At 33.9% G+C, this 25,013-nt stretch overlaps 2 protein-coding genes across 4 annotated transcripts in view; one reads left to right on the top strand and one right to left on the bottom strand.

Moving 5' to 3' along the window:
- LOC144970930 (putative divalent cation/proton antiporter TMEM165) overlaps positions 1-8,162 on the top strand; it is a 30,843-nt gene extending 22,681 nt beyond the window's left edge. For all 3 annotated transcript variants that reach the window (XM_078911118.1, XM_078911120.1, XM_078911119.1), the window contains one exon: positions 2,348-8,162. In XM_078911118.1, coding sequence (XP_078767244.1) covers positions 2,348-2,418 — 71 coding nt within the window. In that variant the 3' untranslated portion in view covers positions 2,419-8,162. The remainder of the gene's footprint in view (positions 1-2,347) is intronic.
- A 2,902-nt stretch (positions 8,163-11,064) lies between these two features.
- Positions 11,065-25,013, bottom strand: part of LOC144970929 (heat shock 70 kDa protein 4-like) — a 28,339-nt gene continuing 14,390 nt past the window's right edge. The window contains exons 10-19 of the mRNA XM_078911117.1: positions 24,598-24,707; positions 23,487-23,620; positions 22,784-23,019; positions 20,092-20,199; positions 19,722-19,847; positions 19,029-19,154; positions 18,587-18,694; positions 17,887-18,006; positions 16,742-16,903; positions 11,065-14,625 (exon numbers count right to left, since the gene is read on the bottom strand). Coding sequence (XP_078767243.1) covers positions 14,440-14,625; positions 16,742-16,903; positions 17,887-18,006; positions 18,587-18,694; positions 19,029-19,154; positions 19,722-19,847; positions 20,092-20,199; positions 22,784-23,019; positions 23,487-23,620; positions 24,598-24,707 — 1,416 coding nt within the window. The 3' untranslated portion in view covers positions 11,065-14,439. The remainder of the gene's footprint in view (positions 14,626-16,741; positions 16,904-17,886; positions 18,007-18,586; positions 18,695-19,028; positions 19,155-19,721; positions 19,848-20,091; positions 20,200-22,783; positions 23,020-23,486; positions 23,621-24,597; positions 24,708-25,013) is intronic.

The raw sequence follows: 25,013 nt of genomic DNA, 5'->3' as shown, positions 1-25,013 counted from the left end.
TGAACTGCGACCTTAGTATGGTCGACAAACTACGCCTGGAGGTTGACGAGCGTGGCTCTACCGTGTGAGCTATCACGAACACAAATATTGTTTCAAACTCAAAGTCATTACTAGATCCCTCTCTCACCCACTTCTTGAGATCGCCGATAGAGCCACGCTCTCACCTGCCAGGCGGAGTTGTCGTACCAATAAGGTCGCAGGTTCAAACCCCACCACCGCCGCGAAAAAATTTTTTATTCTCTATTGTCTTCTGGCACTTTTCTATTCACTTCATATCTTGTTGTTACCAACATAAGTGCCTGCTCCACTCACTTTTCTGAATTAAAATTCACCCCATAACCGGAGCATACTCAATGTCTCAATCGTTTCTATGTTATATGTTTGTGTTGAGAATATTGGCTATTAAGCTTAACTGCTGGTCAAAATTATTCGCGATGGTGGTGTACGAACGAATCGGCGATCTCAAGAAGTGGGTGAGAGAGGGATCTAGTAATGACTTTGAGTTTGAAACGAATATTTTGTGTTCGTGGATAGCTCACACGGTAGAGCCACGCTCTCACCTGCCAGGCGGAGTTGTCGTACCAATAAGGTCGCAGGTTCAAACCCCACCACCGCGCGAAAAAATTTTTATTCTCTATTGTCTTCTGGCACTTTTCTATTCACTTCATATCTTGTTGTTACCAACATAAGTGCCTGCTCCACTCACTTTTCTGAATTAAAATTCACCCCATACACCGGAGCATACTCAATGTCTCAATCGTTTCTATGTTATATGTTTGTGTTGAGAATATTGGCTATTAAGCTTAACTGCTGGTCAAAATTATTCGCGATGGTGGTGTACGAACGAATCGGCGATCTCAAGAAGTGGGTGAGAGAGGGATCTAGTAATGACTTTGAGTTTGAAACGAATATTTTGTGTTCGTGGATAGCTCACACGGTAGAGCCACGCTCTCACCTGCCAGGCGGAGTTGTCGTACCAATAAGGTCGCAGGTTCAAACCCCACCACCGCCGCGAAAAAATTTTTATTCTCTATTGTCTTCTGGCACTTTTCTATTCACTTCATATCTTGTTGTTACCAACATAAGTGCCTGCTCCACTCACTTTTCTGAATTAAAATTCACCCATACACCGGAGCATACTCAATGTCTCAATCGTTTCTATGTTATATGTTTGTGTTGAGAATATTGGCTATTAAGCTTAACTGCTGGTCAAAATTATTCGCGATGGTGGTGTACGAACGAATCGGCGATCTCAAGAAGTGGGTGAGAGAGGGATCTAGTAATGACTTTGAGTTTGAAACGAATATTTTGTGTTCGTGGATAGCTCACACGGTAGAGCCACGCTCTCACCTGCCAGGCGGAGTTGTCGTACCAATAAGGTCGCAGGTTCAAACCCCACCACCGCCGCGAAAAAATTTTTATTCTCTATTGTCTTCTGGCACTTTTCTATTCACTTCATATCTTGTTGTTACCAACATAAGTGCCTGCTCCACTCACTTTTCTGAATTAAAATTCACCCATACACCGGAGCATACTCAATGTCTCAATCGTTTCTATGTTATATGTTTGTGTTGAGAATATTGGCTATTAAGCTTAACTGCTGGTCAAAATTATTCGCGATGGTGGTGTACGAACGAATCGGCGATCTCAAGAAGTGGGTGAGAGAGGGATCTAGTAATGACTTTGAGTTTGAAACGAATATTTTGTGTTCGTGGATAGCTCACACGGTAGAGCCACGCTCTCACCTGCCAGGCGGAGTTGTCGTACCAATAAGGTCGCAGGTTCAAACCCCACCACCGCCGCGAAAAAATTTTTATTCTCTATTGTCTTCTGGCACTTTTCTATTCACTTCATATCTAGTTGGCATAGGGTACTCCTAGATTGGCAGAGCTGCCTGCTCTGAAGGTACCAGGCAATTGTTGCTATCCATTTTATGCTACATAAACTTTAACTCGATAGTTTGGGAGAACAACTTTGAATGAATGGCCAAAATGTAAATGTCATTTTCAATACATGGCTGCAAGGCAGTAAGAAATTTGGGGCTTAAAAATGAAATAATTAAGATTATCTGTGACCTTATCTACAAACAATTGACATTCTCTGCTGGTTTAAAAATAACAATTTATTGATGAAAATAATTGAAATAATCACCCATTTTTAAACAATGTTTTGTATAAATTCCTTAGTAGGTTCAACAGCTAATTTACACCCTTGTCATATTTCCTTTAACAAACTGGCACTTCAGTTTTAGGTGCCACAAACCTCCTGAGCTGATATTTTGTAGATGTCATGTATCGTTGTATGGCACTATTTTAAAACGTTCTCCCCTTTCCTTTTTATTCCACAGTGACTCTAGTTGGAGGCGTGGTCTTTTTATTATTTTCGTTCACAGCATTTTTTGTGAACCCAGAGTCGTAAGGCAAGTCCAAGTATTTATTCATCATCATTAAATGGAATTGTGTGCATGGGCTAGATTGTATAACTTTGGTTAATTAAATCAAACTTTTTGTACATGAGAGGATTGGCTGGTACAATTTGTATGTAATAATACTCCTTATGTTTTTTTTTATGACAATAATAAGATATGGCTTGTTATGAGTATGGGGGACAGAGGGGAAAAGGGGAACATTTGTATATATGTTTTGGTATGTTTTTTTTTTGTATATCAGAAATGCATTTTGGGTTGACGTACATGTTTAACAAATATTTTGTATAATATGCATGACGGCATATCATCAATCATATATGTTGATTTTTAAAAATGTTTTGTATTAGCCCAGCCCTGCCTCTTATACCCATTTAATTGGTGTACATATTTTTGACGAAGCAATTTCCAAATTCAGATTTATTCCAGATTCAGATTTGTTTAGATAAATATTATAGGACGGTAAGAGGGGCCGGTGTTCTTTTTATTCAGGAATGAATATATGACCCAATTGGACTATATTACGTTTATTGTGAATGGATTTTAAATCACACACCTCTTACTAAGGCAGGTGGAATTCATACATTTTTGGTTGATATAGATTTCATTTTTTTCGAAGTTGCGATAAAATGGGTGGGAATAAAATAATAAAATAAAAATATAAGAAATGTATTGTTGTATTTATATATCTGTGGCAGGTCTATTGCCCTGTCATGTCTCGATTGTGTGAATGCAAATTAACTTCTAAATCTCTTTGTACATATTTAACCTCCATTTCAGAGAATCAATGTTGCTATTTGTGCTGCACAGTGTTTTGATTATAATATTTGTCTTCATTGCCGTTTGATACATGTATATTTGATATTACCAATCTCCCTATTTATTATTACTAATATTTATTACATATGGTTCTCACGCCATTTTCCTTCCTTATTGCCCGCTGTATTTCAAGATTTATACTTGTAGATGTATTTCTAGAATAGAGAAGTAGAAAAACTAATTCTACTAATAAACATTTTACAATTTGATCATGTCATAGTTCAAAAGTTTGAAATGATCACACCTGCTTGAAATCATATGTTTCCATACTCTAATATTCCCATCTGTCAAACTTAAAAAGTGGAATAATGATTGCGAGAGAGACTATTTATGAGCTGTTACAAATAGTAACACCAGTTGAGTTATGTTAAAAGTTATTTATTTGTTTTTGTTTCGTTAGGTTTGTTTATTTTAATGTTTTTTGTTGGTGTTTTTTTTGTTTTTGTTTTTTTAAAAAGTGTTTTATGGTATGTTTATGTTAATTCAATCTATTTCCACTATAAACTTACATAGAATATTTCGTGGAAAAGGGAAAGGGAGTAATTTGAAAAAGTTTGCCTGAACAAAACTGTGAAATGATTGCTTTGTTTGTTTGCAAACAATTACCAAATTTGTATGTTTCAGGCTTTTTATTTATTTGTTTTTGTTTTATTAATTGCATTCAACGAATCACTGTGTGGTATTGAAATCCTTACACATTCCACATGAATTCATATTTGTAGAACTCAAAATCATTCTCCATTGTCAAACTGCCTTTTTACACTTTGGAGAAATGTGGGTTTTTTTTGTTTTTTTTTTGTTTTGTCTTTTTTTTTTTGGGGGGGGGGTTAGTTTCTGGGTGGGGTTCCTGACCTCCCATAGTGGGCAGGGGGGTACATACTGAGTCTTCTATCCCCTTATAACTGTTTTCCAACATGCTTTCTGTCTTTGTCTCAGAATGAGATTACTTGGTTTTGTCCTGGCCCTGGCCGGAGTCCTAGCTGGGAGGGAAACAGTCAAATGCATAGATATTGTTTTGGGAGATGATATTTTTTTCCTTGTAAATCATCTCTCTGTTATGTATTATTATTATATTTGTTATTTTGAATTTATAATGTAAGCATTTGAGTGTATTCCTCAAAGTGGGGACCTGTGCTCGTGTCTGGATAAGACTTTTAGGTGATCTCAAACGAAGTAAATTGATGGCATGCTCTTGGAATATACACCAATTCCCTATTTGTACCATTCCCCTTTGTCTAACCTTTTCTTGGCTGCTTTAACTGTAATTCTAGAACTTTTGACTATCCCATTTTCTTCCTTATTTATTACTGGCGCTGATATGACCTTAATGTGTTGCAAGCGCCGTAAAACCCTTAAAAACAAAACAAACATAGGTGGAGATGTGTGTGTGTGTGTGTATGTGGCTGTGCGTGTGTGTTAGAGTTAGTGTCTGTATGTGTATAAATGAGCTTGATTTTTAAAAAATTGTTTTAATTTCAAGATTACAAAATTCCATGTATATGAAATAAATTGTGGTAGGTGAAGGTTGTAGTGCAGGATGATATATGGAAGTAGATAGGACAACAGTAACATTCAGCGTCAATTGGGTATGAGGCTGTGCTAAAAGGTCACTTTCATGACTTAAAACACAAAAGACTTCAATATTAAGTTATTTTGAAATACTATGGAAGGAATTGATTTTTGTTTCAGTTTCTTTGGGTTTACTTATGCAAAATAATTTATTTTTTTTACACTGAGAATTTTGATACATAGCTATATATTAAAATGAAGAAAAAGTATTAACTTAGTACTTAGTTTGACCCCTTTAGAAGTTATTTTTTGCATTTCTTGGATTACTAGACTTTCGGATTTTTTATTATTTTTCATTAATCAACCCATAAAAAACTGATGACAACTTATTTTTTCCACAACTTTAATAACATAATATGATGTCTTTTTATGTCAAAATGAAAACAATTTTTTTTTTGGCTCAGCCACATATATGATAAGCAAAAGATTAAGGGAAACCAATGACAACTGCGAAGCCACTAGACAATTTTGATTTGGGATTATAATATAAGGACCCATCAAAAGGCAGATATTGAAATTTTGACGGTCAGTGATGATGGCCTGCTGCATCAATATTCCAGGAATTATCTTGTATCTCTAAGTAATATCATTGGTCAATATCCTGGCATTTCATTGATTTTGTGGGTCATTTTTCCTCGTCGGGACAGGTTTTTTCAACCTTCCATGATGGGCAGAGGTCACTCTTGCTGTCTTCTATCCTTCCATATCTATTTTCCCCTTCCAGGTTGGTTTCTGTCCTTGTCTTTGAATGAGATTACTATGTTTTGTTCTAGCCCTGACCAGGTTCTTTGCTGAGAAAGTCAATGCATGATGTTTTTGAAATTTTGAGGTGATGTCAAATTAGGCACATTGATAAATTGCTATTGAAATCTACTTCTGTTCCCTATTTGAACCAGTCTGTTTGTCTTACTTATCTCTGGCGCAGATCTACAGCATTTTCCTCATCGTCATTCTTTTTACTGGAGCTAAATTGTCACATGCACTGTAAAATTTCTAAAAGCAAACAAAACATCTTTCATTACCACTGGATAGCATTAACCAATAATCTCCTCTTTGTTTTTAACTGCAGGCATGGGTGTACGATCCGATAGTGATGTCGTTTCTTCTTCTCTTTACTAGCCTATCCTGATTCTTTGGTTTGTGATTGTATTTTTGACAGGGGATATTTTTTTTCTGTAAATCTTCTGCCTGTTTGTTCTTGGTTATTTATAATTTAGCTTATGATATCTTTAGGTTATGATTTTGATTTACATTTGTACTATTTTTGTTAGATTGCTTGTTTTTTTTTGTTTCAGCGGTCTCTCATATAACCTCAATTGTGTTGGAAGAGACCTAAAGTAACAAACAAACAATAACTGCAGGTCTTTATTAATTAAATTGCTATGTTGATATATGAGTCTCCTGGTCAAATCTTCATTGATGTACATGGTCATTATTTACTACAACATTGCAATAAAGCAGAACGTTGGGTTGATGGTTATATAAGCATTGCTAATATGTCTGTGTTGCTCTGTATTTATTTATACTGGACACCGAAGTCAGTTGAATCTTTATATCATAAATCATTGTGTGACTTAAGACAGCTGAACAGTCGTGAGTTACCAGTAGCCATATAAACAATTCCAATCCCTGGAATGTTGTTTTTCTATCTGGTTTATTTTCTGCCTTCTACATAGAAGAATGCATTTATAATGCTGGCCATGATAATTGTATTATTCATTCTTCCTGTCGTGATTCACATATCTGTTCTTTGTGTCTTTTTTTGTTGTTGTTGTTGGTTTGTTTTATTTTTTTTGTGGTTTGTTTTTTCTTTTCTTTATTTAGATTTATTATTATTAAGTCGTCGGTGTTAATGAATTAGATTTTATAAAACATATTCAAGAAATTGTATGTATAAGTGAGTGTGTATGTGTGTGTGTGAGAGAGAGAGAGAGAGAGAGAGTGGATTTGGTTTTCACTAAATTACATCATTTATTGTACTACACGTGATTTATTATGATAACAGCTGTCATTACCAAAATATGAAAAGATGTAGCAATCACAACATACACCCAATATTGGCCAATGGTAGAATTGCTCACAGAGCTTCCATTTGCGAGAAAATAAATAAGACCATAAATTTGAATTATTATTAAACTGGCCCATTTTTAACATATAAAAAAATACTTCCTTTTAAGCTTTGAGGATATGTTAAGCAATCAGGAAAATAGATTTTGGATAGTTCCAAGTGAAGGAGCTTAACCTTCACCTTAAATATATGCAGAAAGCTGTGTGGCAATCATGGATCCTTTCATGACGACATTAAAATTGCTAATCTAATTATCTGGCTTTATTTTTCCTTCTCATTCTGTATGATACATATTCTAGCAATACAATGAGATAAAAGACTTGACTCACAAGCAAAAGGACTGGTTTAAATTCCAGGTTGTTTTTTGACCCCTCTGTCCACAAGCAGGTATATGGGTCTCTCATATCTGGTGGAAAATGCTTTGTGTTTGACAAGTGTGCAGTCCAAAGGATTAAAAGCAATGATAACCATTCATTTAAAAGCTCTTGAGACCGGGAGAAAAAACTAGCTTCAAAAGCCGTCATTAATTTGTTGCAATACAATAGAATATGCTGTGTCAGTTTTTGGTACTTACATTTTTCTGAATGATAAATTCACTGAATTCCTATGGTCTCTTCGACTCCTCTCCAAAGTCAGGCGTTCGATTTTACTTAAAGACATCATATCTTAGAGTTGTAACCAGGCCAGTAATGGGGATATGATTTGATGAAGGTTCAATCTCGTTATTAACTGGTAAATTTGAATTTAAAGGGATTCATTTGTCATCTCTTGTCACATTCACAATGCTCTCAATTTTGTTTTATTTTTTTCTCATCATTGAATGGTTTCCTTAATTGAATAACGTGTATTTTCCCCCACTATGTTATATTAACATGCCTCAACACGATGGTGTAAAATTCTACCAAGCCTGTTTGATGAGAGCTATGTTGTGCACGAGGGCATATTCTGTGTGTATGCGCACATGTGTGTGTGTGTTTGTTAGTTTGCGTGTTTGGTGATGTTTTTAATAAGTGGATAATGATATAAATATGGGCGAGGAGGGGGGATATGTTAACAATTTATGAATTTATTTATGAATGTTTGTATCGATTGTGAAGAAAGAATGATGCAAATTTTAGATAATTTTGCTATGTTTTTTAAAGTGATTGTTGGGAATGTTTGCAACTGTGATGGTAAGTGTGAAATGATTGTTGTCTCAATTTTGCATTGTTGTTTATGAACTAATCAAATGTTATTTGAGAACGTGATGTGATTATTTTTTAATAAACATGGTAAAGCATTTATACTGCCTTTGTTCAATTTGTTGGATTCTTGTTATAAATGGTATGGTGGTAATAACAAACCTTTTTTTTTGGGGGGGGCTATGAAGGGTGGATTTGATGAAGAGGACAATGTTGCACGGTAGTTGGGAACTCGATTGGAAATTTGGCGCTTTCAACATTTTTTTGTCATTTTAGCGCAAGTTAAAAGAAAGGCACAGCTGTCTTCCTGAAAATTTCAAAATCAGTAACCAATACAAAATTCATCAGTAATAATTGGAAAAATTTCAGTAACACTAAGCCAAATTTCCAAAATCAAAATCTGTAATATTTCCTCCATTTCTTAAAGTCCTTAATTGTCAATAAATTTATGTATCAATTACAGATGATTCGTTAAGGTAGGCAGGTATGGAATAGTCAAATGATTTAGATAACCAATACATATGTACCACTCTAGGCAGGGTCTTCTGACCTCCTACGGTGAGCAGAGATTTCACTTGCTGTCTTCTACTTCTATGCCCCAAAACTGTTTTCCCTTTCCATGTTGCTCTGTCTTTGTTCTAGTTTGAGATTGCTCTTTTTTTGGTTTTATTTTTCTCTGGTCCTAGCTGGGATCCTTTGCTGGGAGAGAGATGGTCAAATGTAAGGTAATTTCTTTCGAGAGATGGTATTTTTTTCGCTGTACATCATATCTCTATTATGTACTTTAATAATTAATACCTTTGAATATATTGTAGTTTGTAATCACTGAGTGTATCCTTCATAGTTGGATCCTATGCTTGTGCCTGGGTGGGACTTTAAGGTTATGTCAAAAAAGGCACACCAATCCTCTGTTCCCTATTTGAATCAGTCCCCTTTATCTTGTTTTTTCTTCGATGCTTTTAATTTCAGATCTACAATAATTTTTTCTCTGTCATCGTCATTTTTTTTTTACTGGGGTTGAAATTACCTAATTGTGTCGAAATCGCCGTAAAACCTTTAAAAACAAACAAACTGCACAACAAAAAAGTAAGTCAAAAGTGGTCAAACGCTACAGATTTGAAGTGGATTCAAAAGCAATGTATTCTTGTATCTAATCTAGCAATGTAACCCTCCCTGTAGCTGCTGGGGTCTTTTGTTAAATATATCTCCCATTAAATACGTATATATAATTTATTTTTAAAAAAATTGGGTTTCCCTTTCATTTTTTGGAAGGACTGATATAAATCAATTTGACATTTGTATCGAAATGTTACTGTGGTACCGATGATGTCAATGTATATAGGGCTAAGGGTACCATTGACGGTACAATTTTTACCTGCGCCGATCTGGGGTCAGGCTTGGGTAAAGCAAAGCAAATTGTAGTGAAATCTCCGCATGTATGACTAAATAACTAGCATAGGGACGCCTCTACTGCTCCTAATATTTTTCTGAATGATGGCAAAAAAAAAAGGTTGGGGGGGTCAGTATAAAAAAAGTTTTTTTTTTCAGATTTCTTAATTAGTGTCAAATTTACAATAGGTTTACTATGTCCCAAGAACTTTATGTCTACTCCAATATTTGTTGAAATTAGAAATAAATTTTCAAAGCCTTGACTTGTGATGGCGGATATGGGTTTTGATGTTATGAGTATAGGTAAACTCACAACATCTGCCAGCTGTGTAACCTTAACTTTTAGTCTGATATAATTTAGTGAGAAGTAAGAAAGACGAAAAATAAAATAGAGAAGCAGTCAATCGGACTGGTTTGTTCAGTTTTGTTTTTAAGGGTTTTACTGCACTTGTCTTTAACTTTAAGCACCAGTAAAAAGAAAGAAAATGGGATAGTCAACAGATCTGGATTTACGATTAATTTAAAAAGCACAAAAGAAAAAGTAAGACAAAGGGAATGGTTCAAATATGGAATAGATGAAGATTCCAAGTGCACACTATCAGGGTACTTTGTTTGATTGTTTTGTTTTTAAGGGTTTTACGGCGCTTGCAACACATTTAGGTTATATCAGCGCCAGTTAAAAGGAAGAAAATGGGATAGTAAAAAGTTCTAGAATTACAAATAAAGCACCCAAGAAAAAGAAAGACATAGAGGAACTGGTAACAAATAGGGATCAGATGTAGATTCCAAGAGCACACTATCAAAGTCCTTAGTTTGAGACCATCTATAAGTCTCATACGAACACAAGCACAAAGTCCAACAAAGAGGAATACACTCAAATGCTTATATTATAAATTCAAAATAACAAATACAATAATAATACATAACAAGAGATGATTTACAAGGAAAAAAATATCATCTCCCAAAACAATAACTATGCATTTGACTGTTTCCCTCCCAGCTAGGACAAAACCAAGTAATCTCATTCCAAGACAAAGACAGAAAGCATATTGGAAAATAGATATAAGGGGATAGATGACACAGTAAGTACCCCCCTGCCCACTATGGGAGGTCAGGAATCCCACCCAGTACTTTGAGATCACCAAAAAGTCTCTCCAGACTCGAGCACAGAATCCAACTAAGAAGAATACACTCAAATGCTTACACTAACAGATCTTTATATATATTCAACACAAAAATATAACAATATAACAGAGATGATTTACAAGGTAAAAATATCATCTCCCAAAACTATAACACAACATTTTACTGTTTTTCTCCCAGCCAAGGAATATGGCAAGAGCCAGGACAAAAATAAGTTATTTCAATTAAAGACAAAAAGTAACTCAGAAAACATATATTGGGGGATAGAGACTCAGCAAGTGACTCCACCCAGACTGGGACCGGTGATGGTTAGTCATTCAGTTTGTACCGCCTCCTGTGTGTGGACAAAAATCCCGCCCAACTGATTGCACGGGCTGTCACCATTCCAATGGATCCAAAGTGTAAAGGGGGCTTTAGCCCATAACTGAAATTTAAATAATGAAAAATACAAACTAAACATAACAAAGACATTGAGCCAAGAGTAAAGTGTTTATTCCAGGAAAAACATTTATGAAAACCTGTCAAAATCATCATCTTATTCAAACTTGGTGATCTTTCAATTTGTCAGAATTTCTCGATTTCTTTTGAACAATTTCTCTCAAGTTTTTGCCATCACAAATTAAATAATGCCATGACACCATTCCAACTCAAAGAAGCCAATTTAAACCGATTTATCAAATTTCAAAATGCAATAACTTGAAAACAAATTCACTCTTGCTTTAAGTTAATAACAAAAAAAAAAAACAAGCAAAGACCGCTGATGAAACTTTGCAACTTCAACATAAGAGAAAAAAAGTTTTAAACAAATAACGTACTTAAGCTGAAGTGGCATACATATTACAATCAGTGCTTTCCTTCACATTCTTAGCTTCACCTCTGAGAAAGGAATGTAATGTACATTCAATCATGGCAAAATGAGTAATACACTTGTTGATGCAATGTAAAATAGGACATTCAAATTCGATCTACTTGAAGAGGGCATCTGGCTTGATATGATAGAGAAGTAATGAGAAATCTACGACAAATCACGTGAAAATTATTGTTCAAATGCTGCAATACACTAATCTACAATGACCGAAACAAGTCTAGTATGAATTAAAAAGAGATAGGCAAACACTAAGATAGGCCAAGACACACTACAATAATGGAAAGAGCAGAAAATGTATTTCTGATCTAACATTTTCAAATCTACAAACAGCAATGAGAATAAGAACTCGTTTTCATCATACCCTCTAAAGTTAATTTTAAAATTTTCAATACACAACAGTTGCATGTCAATCAATTTTTGTGAGAAATTGAGACAGTAAAATGCAAGAATTTTCATTTAAAAAACCTAATCTTTTAGGTAAAATAACTTGTTCTGACAACATTTATCAAAGCCAAAGAAACATAATATTGTATCACACTTTATCGATTGTCATTTTAATTACAAATCACTACTCACACTGTTGACTCAGAACAATTATTTTATACGTGCAAAATACTTATAGTTCTCATGATATGAATCTCAATAAACACTCCATTCTATTTTTCCTTCCTAAAAATAATATTTGCCAATAGCAATTACCTTTTAACACTTTTGATACTTTCTGTTGGAAATTAACAACTTGAGAATGAAACTGTGAAATATTAGAGACAACAAAATCACTATTCAACATTTTGCATTCGATTTTAATCTGTGTGAAAAAAGGAATGAAAATTACATCCTGTCTGCTGGATTGGAGAGTGAGTAAAATAAATACAGATGAAAAAGCAGTAACAATTCAAATAAGAGCAATACCATGGTAGTATTTATATATGTACAATGGTGGAACGAAATATGAAAACATTTGAATGACATCCATCTCATTAATGAGTTAAAGATGCCTGACATTTCATTTGATTTGTCCTCATTCTTCAATGAAACAAAAGACAGGAATATCTGAATGAAATCCAGCAAGCTGATAACCCTGATTCACACAAGTTTAACAATTTATGATGTTTATTTGACTTTTTTTTGTTTTGTTTGTTTGTTGCTTTAGGTCTCTTCCAACACAATTGAGGTTATATGAGAGACCGCTGAAACAAAAAAACAAGCAATCTAACAAAAATAGTACAAATGTAAATCAAAATCATAACCTAAAGATATCATAAGCTAAATTATAAATAACCAAGAACAAACAGACAGAAGATTTACAGAAAAAAAATATCCCCTGTCAAAAATACAATCACAAACCAAAGAAGCAGGATAGGCTAGTAAAGAGAAGAAGAAACGACATCACTATCGGATCGTACACCCATGCGAACATCATAGGTATATGATTCAAGGGTGATGCTCCCATCCAACCACCCGCTTTATTTGACTTCATTAACTCATATTATCTAATGCCCAAATCTAAACACCTCAACCACTCCCCCTAATCCACTGAATCAAATCGTATTCACTGATACATAAATTACACATGCATTATACAACACTTTCTCTCTCTCTCTATATATATATCACTACATTTATAGTATACCGTAACACATTTTAGTCCCTAATTGTCCTGTACTGTTGGTCTTAAATATTATTATTAAGCTGTTGGATATACAGCCCTTCACCACTAAGCACACCATCACTTTGTCTACATACCACAACCTCTTAATATGAAGCTATTGTCCCTTACTAGTCACCGACATGCAGGATTATTGAAATGATACATTATTTGATGAAAAACAATGTCATTACTAATCAAGAAAAAACAAAAAAAAGAAAGAAAGTGAGGTCATCTAACTCAATTAGAATAATATAGAAAAGTTTCAAACAACATTAAATAGAATCAAGTTTCTTCTGTATGAGTATGAGAATCATGATCAGCTATAAACTATGTCCCTGTTTTGTGTCTTTATTTGTTCATATAAAAATTAAATTGAACTAGCTCTCAACAAATTGGACATAATCACATACTGATAAAGAAAAAGAATATAGCTTATGCATTAGTGAGAACAAACTTCTTTGCTGCAGAAAAAAATAAGGTCATAATTCTTTTGAACAAGTAGACCTAAGGTAGGAAGTTGATTTTCATAAAATCCAAAACTATCACATCCGAAAGTCACAAAAGAACAGGTTAACGATCCAAAGATGAAAAAATATTGCAACAAAATATGAATTAACCACTGGAAACAATTATGAAAAGGTTGATGTTTTGGTAGTCATTGCCATCAGATAGAGGTAAAAATTGAATCAAATGATTTAAAAGAGGAAAAAATAACAATTTAGAGGGGGAAAAATAAAAACAAAAAATTTTAAGAGGTCGACACAAAGGCATTGATATCGATATATCACTACCTGGAATACTTTATTTTGTCTTTTTAATATTCTCTAAAAGTGTTTTTGTTTCATTTTCATTCAGTTCAATTATATCCTTGCAAAAAGAACAATGGCCACAATTCCACGATGTTAGAGAAGCCGATATGCAAATCATCAAGAAATGAGACAAATGAAAGTGTGTAATGTTCTAGCAATTAAGAAATCATTTCAAATATAACGATAACTCAATTCTACCATAAATAATATTTAGCACTTTAACAGGACCTAGTATCTCAGTGAGAATGATTGCCTTACACAATCAGTAATTCACAGGTCAATAATAATCATGCAAAAGCAAACTTTATTTAAAACTGTAACCAACAAAGATTGAACAGATGATCCTTAAATGATTATAAAAACAACAAAAATCTGGAGCTGTACAAAACAATTTTAACAACTTATTACAGCAAGAAATTAACAAATAGAACCTTTCATTCCCGTCCTAGTTATCAGACATCTCACACACAATCCACTAACAGCCAATCTAGACAAGATACCACTATTAATTCAACCATTAATCTACATCCATTTGCTCTGTTGTCTCTTTCTGATTTTCAGCAGTTGCCTGTGGTGTCTCTGTCTTCGGTGCATCTGCATCATTTTCTGTTCCGTCTCCCTTTTCAGCGGCCTTCTCCTCCTTGGGCGGCTCTACTTTAGGCTTGGGCTTATTCATAATGGGGACAGCCGTAGCTTCCAATATCTGGACATTGATAGAACAAAATAATGTCACTAAAGAATACAGGTTTTCCTTTTTTTTATATTTTGGGAGGCAAAGCAAGAAAATAAATAATGGAGAAATAAATCAAATCTCAATTATTTTTTTTTTAAATAGCGGTAAAATGCACACATTAACACATTATTACTATAATTGTACATTTAAGGCCTCTAGTTCTATCTATCTCCAAAATATTAAGCAGAAAAGTCGATTTGAAACCAATTTTAAATGCACATTAATCACATAAATAAGTGATACAAACACAAAAAGATACATTTACTGCCTATTTAATAGGTTAAATTTAGTCAAGGAGGCTAAACAAAGCAATTGATTTATCCATCATTCAACATCTAAGAGAAATGAATACAGTTCTTAATACAAAAAGACACTTAAGTGTCTGCAACACTCTTGGGTCAGAGGTGTCAAAGATAAAAGTCAACTGGGAATACTTTATCTAAACATCATCAAATGGTTTAATAAAAAACATACCCCTTTAGTTTTGGGGGAAAACCCAATTTTACTATAAGTGTAATAACAAAAATATTGCAAATCATCCCTTTTATTCTTTGTTTTAAAATAATAAAAAAGGAGTTCCAAAAATTATTTTTCGAACGGACACATAATTTTATTGAAAGCAGATTTTGACATGTAATGATATCCCGACCACAATGATAATTCTTACAGACCTGTAAATGGTTGGTGAAAAAATTGGCGGATTTTTTTGAACACGCAAAAATAGAGACAACAGGACAAAAATATGGACACAACACAGATATGACACATGAATTGACTAGTCAAATCATGTCACTTTTCCCTACTTATTTATAACGAGGTCCTTATTTCATGGTACTAAAAAAAAAAACAAACCCAATTATTTGAGGGCCCAGGTCTGAGTTAGTTGTAAAATGAAAGGAAGAGAACAATTCCTACCCTTTTGAAGGATGTGTATCTTGTGCTTAATACGGGAAGCTGCGTAGCTTCACTCCTGTTTGTGTCAAATGTTTATGCTGATTCATTCGTTTATTTGGATTAATTCTTATAGAAGAAGAAGAAAAAGAAGAAGAAGAAGAAGAAGAAGAAGAAGAAGAAGAAGAAGAAGAAGAAGAAGAAGAAGAAGAAGAAGAAGAAGAAGAAGAAGAAGAAGAAGAAGAAGAAGGCGACAACGAAGAAGAAGACGACGACGAAGAAGAAGAAAAGGAGGTGGTGCTGTCGTGTGAGAGCTTTCAAAGAAGAATATATATTTCGAAGAAAAATAATTATTTTGCATTATTTTTTTTTCGTCTCACATCCGGACGGAACCAATAAAATATAGCGAAAAAGATATGAGAACCGGAGATATGCATATGTGACGGTAGTAAAATAGAGAGAAACCTTCCGGTCCGGTCCGACACACTTCTGTGCGTGCTTTATTGACTGACTAGGTGTGTGTGAAGACGACTCGCGCAAACTTTGCGACCCTCTCTCGCTGGCTTTGGCACAGTAGCCAGGCAGTGAATACATCCACGTCTATCGGTGCGTGTAGGTGGCATGATAATATTATAGCTAACTGATATAATATTATAGCTAACTGATAGATGGCAAGTTTTGTTTTGTCTTTGATTTTAATACAAATAAAAAGTTTTTTTTTTGTTTTTTTTTTTAAGTCGGCATTTGAAACGGAATAAAATCTAATTTTTTCGAGGAACGAAATAAAAACTCTTTTATTTTCTTTTTAATTGGTTTTGTTCTTTGACGTTACGAATTTTATTTTTACTATTATTATTTTTTTTTTTTTAAATATTAGCACTTATAGAGAAAAATCGTACTGTGTCGGAAATCCGACAATAGACGGAAGATTTACAGGCCTGTTCTTAATGTCAAATCGTTAAATTTGAGAACCAATCTTTGTTGTATTAAAAATAATATATTTGGATAAAAAATAATATAAAGGTGGGCTCTGGAGGGACAGAATAATATGAGTACTGAACTCCTGCATTTAGAATTTCAAACTTGATCCCAATGTGAACACCCAGGGCCACATTGCAGCATTAGAAACTCGTTCAAAACTACCAAGACAGAAGTTAAAGAATCTTATATTTAAAATGACATTACAATCATTCACCTTCTTTTCATGTCGCACTTGGGAGGCCAACACAATGGGATTTTCATATTTCTTTAGTTTTGCCATTTGCGTTAATCTGTTATTAAACCAAGTAGACTTCTCACTTAGCAGCTTCTCTACTTTATCCACATCAGCTTGTTCAATGTGATCATATTTCTCATCCTGAATAAAATAATCATAAAAACAAAATATTAAAAATAATCAGCAATAACAATAATTATTAATAATTGAATAAACAGAAATTATTAATTGTAGTAAAGGTCCTCTTTATTGTCGTGATTCATTGTTTATCTTTCTGCATCAATAATAAGTTCACTATCACGATTAAATAATTGAAGGAATAGCCCAAAAAGTAATTCCATCTGGACTGTTAAGCATGTATTTAAGATCCTGTAATATACATCTTGAAAAATATGCTGAATCCAACACAATTCCCTCAAAAGTTATATATCTCCAACACCATGGCAGTGAAACAATCATAGAAATAAAATGAAAATCGCAGCTTCAGAGGAGAAAATTGGCTGGCTGTCTTTAGAGATGTCAACATTAAGTATTAACAATTTTTATTACCTAACCAGTTTATCGGAGAGAAGAAAACCTCCAATAAAAAAACAGGAAATTCCCACTTACAATATTATATATAGGAAAAAGATGTCTTGGTGAAATATAGATGACAGTATATCTATTTCACCATTTTATAACAATTTAATTTGTAGCATAATTTTCAATTGAGTTAAGTAATCAAGAATAGATAAACAGCAAGGTATATGGCAAAAGGACAGCAAAAAATCAACTGCCTCTTCAGAAACCAAGAACAAGAACAATGAACCTCTTGTAGAATAATAAATACGATTTTAAGAAAGAAAATATAGATTTGTGCAACTGTCTGACCAACAAAATGAGGCATATTTAATAACTTTTTCAGCTAAAATTTGAGAATGTTTTTTTTTTTTTCAAAAGTCCCAAATATGTCTCAAAATTTTTTTTTTGAAAGTTGAAAATTATATTTATCTAAAAATTCAAACCCATGACCTCACCAACCTAAAGACCGATATTTTACCACTACATTAACAGCAACCCTCAAATAATCATTACAAGCATTATATGTATATATATTTTTAAAAGCATAATACATGCACATATACCTTTTGTTTCCACATGTCAAGGAATTTGTGAGTTTGTTGAATGACAGTGCCCATTTCATCCCTAGCTAAAGGCCAGTCTTGTGCCTCTCTGTAGCGGTCTTCAATGGGCTGGCCAGTTTTCTGTGAGGATAGTAATTCAATGATTAAGTGATGTAAAATCATCATCCTAATTTTATTTTTATTCATAAATAGCAATAATTTGTAGTTGCATTAAGCTCCAATAAAACTTGCATCCAAAAATCTTATTGTTCCCTAAAAAAACTGAAAGCACCTTGAGCATTTATATAGGGCAATATCCCATAACCAACAACAACACTTACTTAACATGTATGACCAGACAAGACTCGCAAAATTACAATTTTTAAAATGCTGATAGAGACATACTGTAAACTGTCCAGTACTCATTCTCCACCTGAGTACAATGAGAAAATGTGAGTAAAGCGACTTTTCCAGATTCCAATGACTCAACTATGCACCGCTCCGAGTGGGACTAGAGCCCAGGACCTTTTGATCCGATTCGAGTGTCATATCACAAGACCACATAACGAATTCACAATAAACATAATCATTTTAGGTATACAGAATAAATTATGAACTGTGGTGCTAAATTTGTGACACTAATCTACAAGAACATTGGCACTAGTTAAACAAAAACCAAAAATGAAAAAAACAAACAATCTTTTTCTAAAACGCAACAAACCTTCAGCTCTGCTAATTTATCCACATAGACCTGTTTCTCTTGGTCCTCCCCTTCATCATACAGCCAGGACTCTGTGTTGTCAAGGGTTATGCTGAAAGCATCACGGTCCTGGCAATAACAAATTAGTAAGGTTATAAGTAAAAGTAAAAACTGGTACATCCAATCAATGTCTTGAGATAATATATATTTTATTCATGTAAGAAAGTCCCCAAGGGTATATTATTGGTATATATTGTGACATATTTGTTTTTCAAAGTGAATTTCATGTCTATGCATTTGTAAATTGGCAGGCACATTATTTTGGCCTATTTTGATCTTTTATGCTTTGTCCTTTTGTGAAAACAACTTTGTTACAATAAAAAAAATTTCGTTACGAATTACTCATGGGACTTTTATTTAAAAAGGAATTTATTAGAGTATCATAAATGTCTGAAAGACCTACCTCTTCCTTTACAAATTCCTCATAAGTACTGTACATTTTGTCCCGCATTTCATACACGTATTCCTCAACTTCATTTTTGGCATCCGCTCTTTCCTTCTCGAGGTGATCCTGTCTCACCATTTCATTCTGAGAAATTAATGCAATAAATCATCATGACAGAGTGGCTTGATAAAGGAGTATATTTGTATGATTTATATTATATTTGAAATTAAGGAACAAAGTTCAAAAACTTCGAAATGTACATTCCTAAATGGGTACATTCTACAAAAATACATATCAACTACAGTACAATTTAGTTTAAGAAATACATAGCATGGAAAAGTTTTACAAAGCACCAAAAAAAAAAAAATGTAATCTCCCAAAAATAAAAAGAAAGTGACTAAATTTATATATATATATATATATATATATATATATATATATATATATATATATATATATATATATATATATATATATATATATACATTTGATAAATTCATGTCAGTATAGGACCCACCATGGTTATGGCAAAACTGAGAGGTTTCACTACTGGACAAGGAGAGAAAGTAGCATGGCATGGAAAAACAGATGTAAAAAGATAGAGAAAACAGCAAGAGTGGCCTGCCCGGCCAATCATAGAAGTACAGTAGGTATAAAATAAAATCATCCTTATAATGTTTCTATTGTAAAAATACTGTCGAGTTTCTTTACCTCTTTTTCCACAAGGGAGGTGAGTTGTAGCTGTGACATTTGGTGAACACTTGCTTCTACTGGAAGGTCGATTGTCTTGACTGTTTTCTTTGGCTTTTTTTTGTCCTTTTTGTCTGGGACTGCTTCCTGGTGACAGACAAGAGTGGATAGAAATAAATAGGGTGAACTTGAGCAATTATTGTTTTTCAACTAAAAACTTTGTAAGCAAAAATCACACAATGTCACTCAATTTCTTGATTGAAAAAAGCCTGTGGATGTATATTTAAAACCCTGAGCTATTACAAAAGAAACCAATATAATTGTCATAATAATTAACCATTTTAATTTCTATGCATCATTAAAGTTTCCTAAAAAAAAAAAAGGTACTTACATTGTTGGTGCCATCGGCATTTGCTCTCTCTTTGTCATTGGATTGACCTCCCTCTTCCATAGGTTGTTGCTCCCCTGATGCTGACTGATCCATTTCTGATGATGAATTCTAAAATAAAAAAATGATTCTTACTGAACAGAAATGTGAAATAAATCAGCTTGATATCACATATTATTCTAAAAGAGAAAAAAAAAGAAAAAAGGTTGGTTTAAAGACAGGTGACTCCTCTAGTTTGTTTTGTTTGATTTTGAGGATTTTACAGCCTTTCCAGCACATTTAGGTCATTTCAGCGCTAGCAAAAAGGGAAAAAAATGGGATAGTCAAAAAATTCCCGTTACAATTAAGGGGAGGGGCGACACCTGAAACTATTTTCAAGAATAATGATTATATCCAATATCTTTTTATATTGGGACATTGCCTATGACCAATGGATTCGAACCATGTGATTTATTTCGGTGGGCGTGTCCGGTTGCCATGGTGACGGCCGCCATCTTGGATTTTTCTCTTCTCTGGGTGCTATTTTAAAAAGTTACTTTCTCAATAAGTTTCCATTGAATTTTCTTGAAATTTGGCATGGTTGTATATTTGTATATTGTTAAAAAAAATACAGAGCATTTTTTAAATATTTTAAATAGATTTTTATTTACAAATTTTTAAAAATAATATTTTTTCGGTATGATAAAAATCATGTTTTTTGACATAAAAATGTCAATATTTCAAAAAATAATAAAGATATTTAAAATTCCTTCTGTATGATTTTAGATAATCACTATAGCTCTAGACATGCAAAATTCTAAACAAATTGATTGATAAATGACAAAATAAGATAAAAAATAGTGTTAAAAAATGTCATTTTGAGAAAAACGAGATCAAAGATGACAATGAATGAAAATAATAAGACAAAACGGTACAACCAGCTCAAAACATATCAGCACCGTATGAGGGTCCCCCGTGTTCTTTTTCTGCCTCCCTCTGGGCTTTTTCACGGGTCTGAGCTTTCATTTTGCGTCTTTTTTTTTCTCTTTGTGTTGAGCAACCCTCATGCTCTGGTCAAGTCTTTTTGATTCTGCTTGCTGACTCAACATCTGGGAGTGTTCTCTCAGTCCACCGATGCCCAAAGACACTTTCAGGGATGTTATTTCTGTTGGACCAAAATTATACTCTGCACCAAACTCAACTTTTTTTTAGGGAATGGAAGTATGTTTTATGGCATCTTGACCAAACAGAATTATGAAACCTTTCGTTTGAATTTTGTGTTGTCTTCATCTCACAACACTTCAACAAAGCATATACAGGCTTCAAGTGCTCATGAATTAAATCAAAATTCAAAAGTGTATTTACACGCTGCTTGTGTCAACAGTTTACACATGGGCAGCAATATATTTTTTATAAAAGCATCTGGAGTCCGGTTCAGGAGGACAATACCTATGTTGAGGGAAGTCATTGGTGTAATAACCGTGGTAAAGACCAGCAAGAATAGCCCATTTCATTTCTTTCCGCTGTGGCATTGCTTGGAATCGCTTTATCATAATACTACTTACTATCACACACCAAATTCCAATCAAAGATTTGTGGTCACGGGTCAACCACGAGCCATCATAACTTTCTTGCTTTCTTGGCTTTTGTAGCAAATAACTGTAGCCAACGTTTGGATTTTTTTGTCACTTTAGGTATAGTTATAATAATCCAGTAAAAATTGGAAATATTTAGAGATAATTAACGTGAATACGTGTCAAAATTTGATAAAACAACTGATCAATCGAAATGTAAACAAATCGTAGTAAAATATAATAGTAAGAGAGGCGAACTTTCACCCTGACTCAACATCCAATCCCTGGCGCGGAGTCAGAGGTCGAGAACAAGGTCAGCCAATCAGATCGCACCATTCGTGATCACGTTGTATTTACCTGACAACTTGACCTCTTATCAGCTGTTTGACACACAATCTTCGTTCACGACTCACAGTTTCTAAACCCCTCCCCTGCCCATATTCTGATATTTTTGAGACTGAAACCGTGTCAACTAGACGGGCAAAGAGTAGACTAAACTATCGATATCAAAAATTACAACATCGATATGGATTATAATGCTTTTCAGTCCTATTATTTTCAGTTGAATTCTCACAAAAAATTGAAAAGTTTGGTATTTTCATGTCGACTTCCATGGCTATGAAAGACGATTTACAAACTTTATATTATCCAAATCACCATATCAGTGCTGAAAATATGTGAAAAAAGGATTGTTCTTTGATAATAAATAAAAAACTGAAATTTTATATTTTGACCCAAAAATCGATATTTCAGGTGTCGCCCCTCCCCTTAAAAGCACGCGTGAAAAAGTAAGATAAAAGGGACTCGTTCAAATAGGGAACTGATGTTGATTCCAAGAGTCTAAAGGTCTTGTCAAGACACAATCACAGAATCCAGCTGAAGGGAATACACTCAAATCCAAAACAAAATATGACAGTAGATAACAGAGAGATAATTTACAAGGAAAAAAGAAATGTGTCATCTCCCAAAACTAAATTATAAGTTTGATTGTATACCCCTCAGCAAAGGACTCTGGTCAGGGCCAGGTCCAACCAAGTAATCTCATTCCAAGACAAAGACAGAAAGCAACTCGGATAACAGATATCGGGGGACAGAAGATTTCTTGACACTAAACAATACTTTGGTATGATAAGGTTATTTACCTCTTCACCAGTAGGTCCATTTTGTGCAGCCTCAGCATCTTTCTTCTTCCCATCTTCTCCATCAACTTCCATATTTTCTTTCGGAACCTCTTCCTCCTCCTCAACCCCTTCAACCTTCTCTATCATACTGGCAGAAACCACTGTGAATATTCCGTGGCTGTTCAACCTGACCTTGACTTTGACTTTTGAACTTTCTCCACTAGCCTGGGCACATACATTGGTAATCTTGAAGGTACCTTAAAATCAGGATATAAACAAAAATTATGGACTAACAATATAGGCACATTAAAATCAATGAAACAGACTGATAAAATTTTGATTATAAAACAATAAGAAGAAGAAGAAGAAGAAGAAGAAGAAGAAGAAGAAGAAGAAGAAGAAGAAGAAGAAGAAGAAGAAGAAGAAGAAGAAGAAGAAGAAGAAGAAGAATATTATATAATGTGTATATATTATATAACATATTGATATAGCAAGAAAATGTAAATTAAAATAAAACTGAATTCCGCGTCAACATATATAAATTTTGGTAATGGCGATCATAATGAATTTAAAAAACAAAATGAAAAGTATTGAAAGACTACATATCACAATTCAAAATCGAAATGTCTGATTGAAAAAGAAAAAAAAAATCTCCCACCTTTCCTGCCTTTATGCTAAATCCTAACAATAGTGTAATTATCAACAGTTATAAAAAATAACTCACCAATGTCTGTACTTGGGTAAGGTATATCCTTTTGACTAGTGTAGGATGCCTTGAGGTCAAACGGCTCTTTACGGTAGAATGTGAGCATCTTAGAAAATGGTGCTGCATGGAATTTACTGAAGACCTCTAAAGTACTGTAAATAGACATGAATCACTAATTACAAGAATGTCAAATTGTTTATTTGAATGACTAATAATGAAGATAATGAAGAAAAATTTTTAAATACAAAATTTAAAAAAGAAACAGTAGGGTTGTCAATGACTTCTATTGGCCACACACAAAGAGTAAAAAAACAGTGACAATAAATGTTGCATATGTTGTATATGGATCAGACACACATAAGAAAACCGAAGGGCAATATCACAAGGACAGCTCTGCGATTAAATCCATCCGGAAAGAGGAAAAAAAGGAAGACCAAGGTCAGGGCTGCCAAGTTCACAAAGTCAAAATGCAGGACACATTCTTTTTGGAACGGGCGCGGGGGGGGGGGGGGGGGGGGGGGGCGCATCACAGGTAATCACGACAGGTGATCTGATATGGCAGGTAGTAATATGCTCCACACTTGACAAAAGAATTATGTCTACATAAACAAAAGCTTATAATGACCAATTAACAAATAATTTAGCACTTATAGTGCAAATGTGACTAGAAAAATGATTCTTAATAGTGCCAAAAATATCTGGTCCCTTTTTGAGGGACAAGGGATCAAATCAAAAAGCTAGCTGTGGAGGCAACGAAACAATTTTTTTTTTTAAAAATCAATTCAGGGAAATGTGGGACATGTTTGCCTTAAGCGGGACACAGCCTTAAAATGCGGGACTGTCCCGCAAAATGCGGGACACTTGGCAGCCCTGCAAGGTCAACCTAGAGGAATTGGAACACCCTACCCTACTACTTGTATAATTTTTCCAAAGGCAAAATCTCATCCAGTCATTTTTTTAAAAAGTACAAAGGACATACGTCTTAAATGTAAAGTGAAAATAGAAATCTCGTATAATTATGGCTTTGACCTTTAACAGCATAATTTTGAGAATAATAAATGTACATTTTAATTACCAATAGAAATACGTGTTTGGACAAATTACAAAAACAATCGACTAAAATACAAACCTGTCTTCATCAAATTGTGCCTGAGGTTGCCAATACAAGGTGATGGGGTATGGTTGGCAATCGCTGATGCTGAAGTCCCTCACACGGAATGTAGGGGAAAGAATTGCACACTGGTGAGAAAAATAAGGGAAAAGGAACATTTATACCATTCAAATTCATTAGAGAAAATTTATGTTTTCAAGAGTTTGCTGAAAATAAAAATACAAGTTTTAGTGATATACGTTTCTCCATAAAACAATTGAAAGTCTTGTCAGAAACGCATTTCTAAAATAATTTGAATTTAGCCTAATAACAACACTGCTAAAGTAATATTTCAAAATTATTTGACTGCATTAAAAGATATTGACAACAGTAGTGTTAACCTCCTTAAGCTAGAAATTATTTTCTTTTCTTCATTATTTTGCGTTGAACATGAA

Source organism: Berghia stephanieae, chromosome 4, assembly GCF_034508935.2.
Source record: "Berghia stephanieae isolate SIO BIC M18660-M18661 chromosome 4, UCSD_Bste_1.3, whole genome shotgun sequence".
Lineage (NCBI taxonomy): Eukaryota > Metazoa > Mollusca > Gastropoda > Nudibranchia > Aeolidiidae > Berghia > Berghia stephanieae.
The sequence above is the reverse complement of the archived record's forward strand: the minus strand, read 5'-3'. Positions and strand labels throughout refer to the sequence as shown.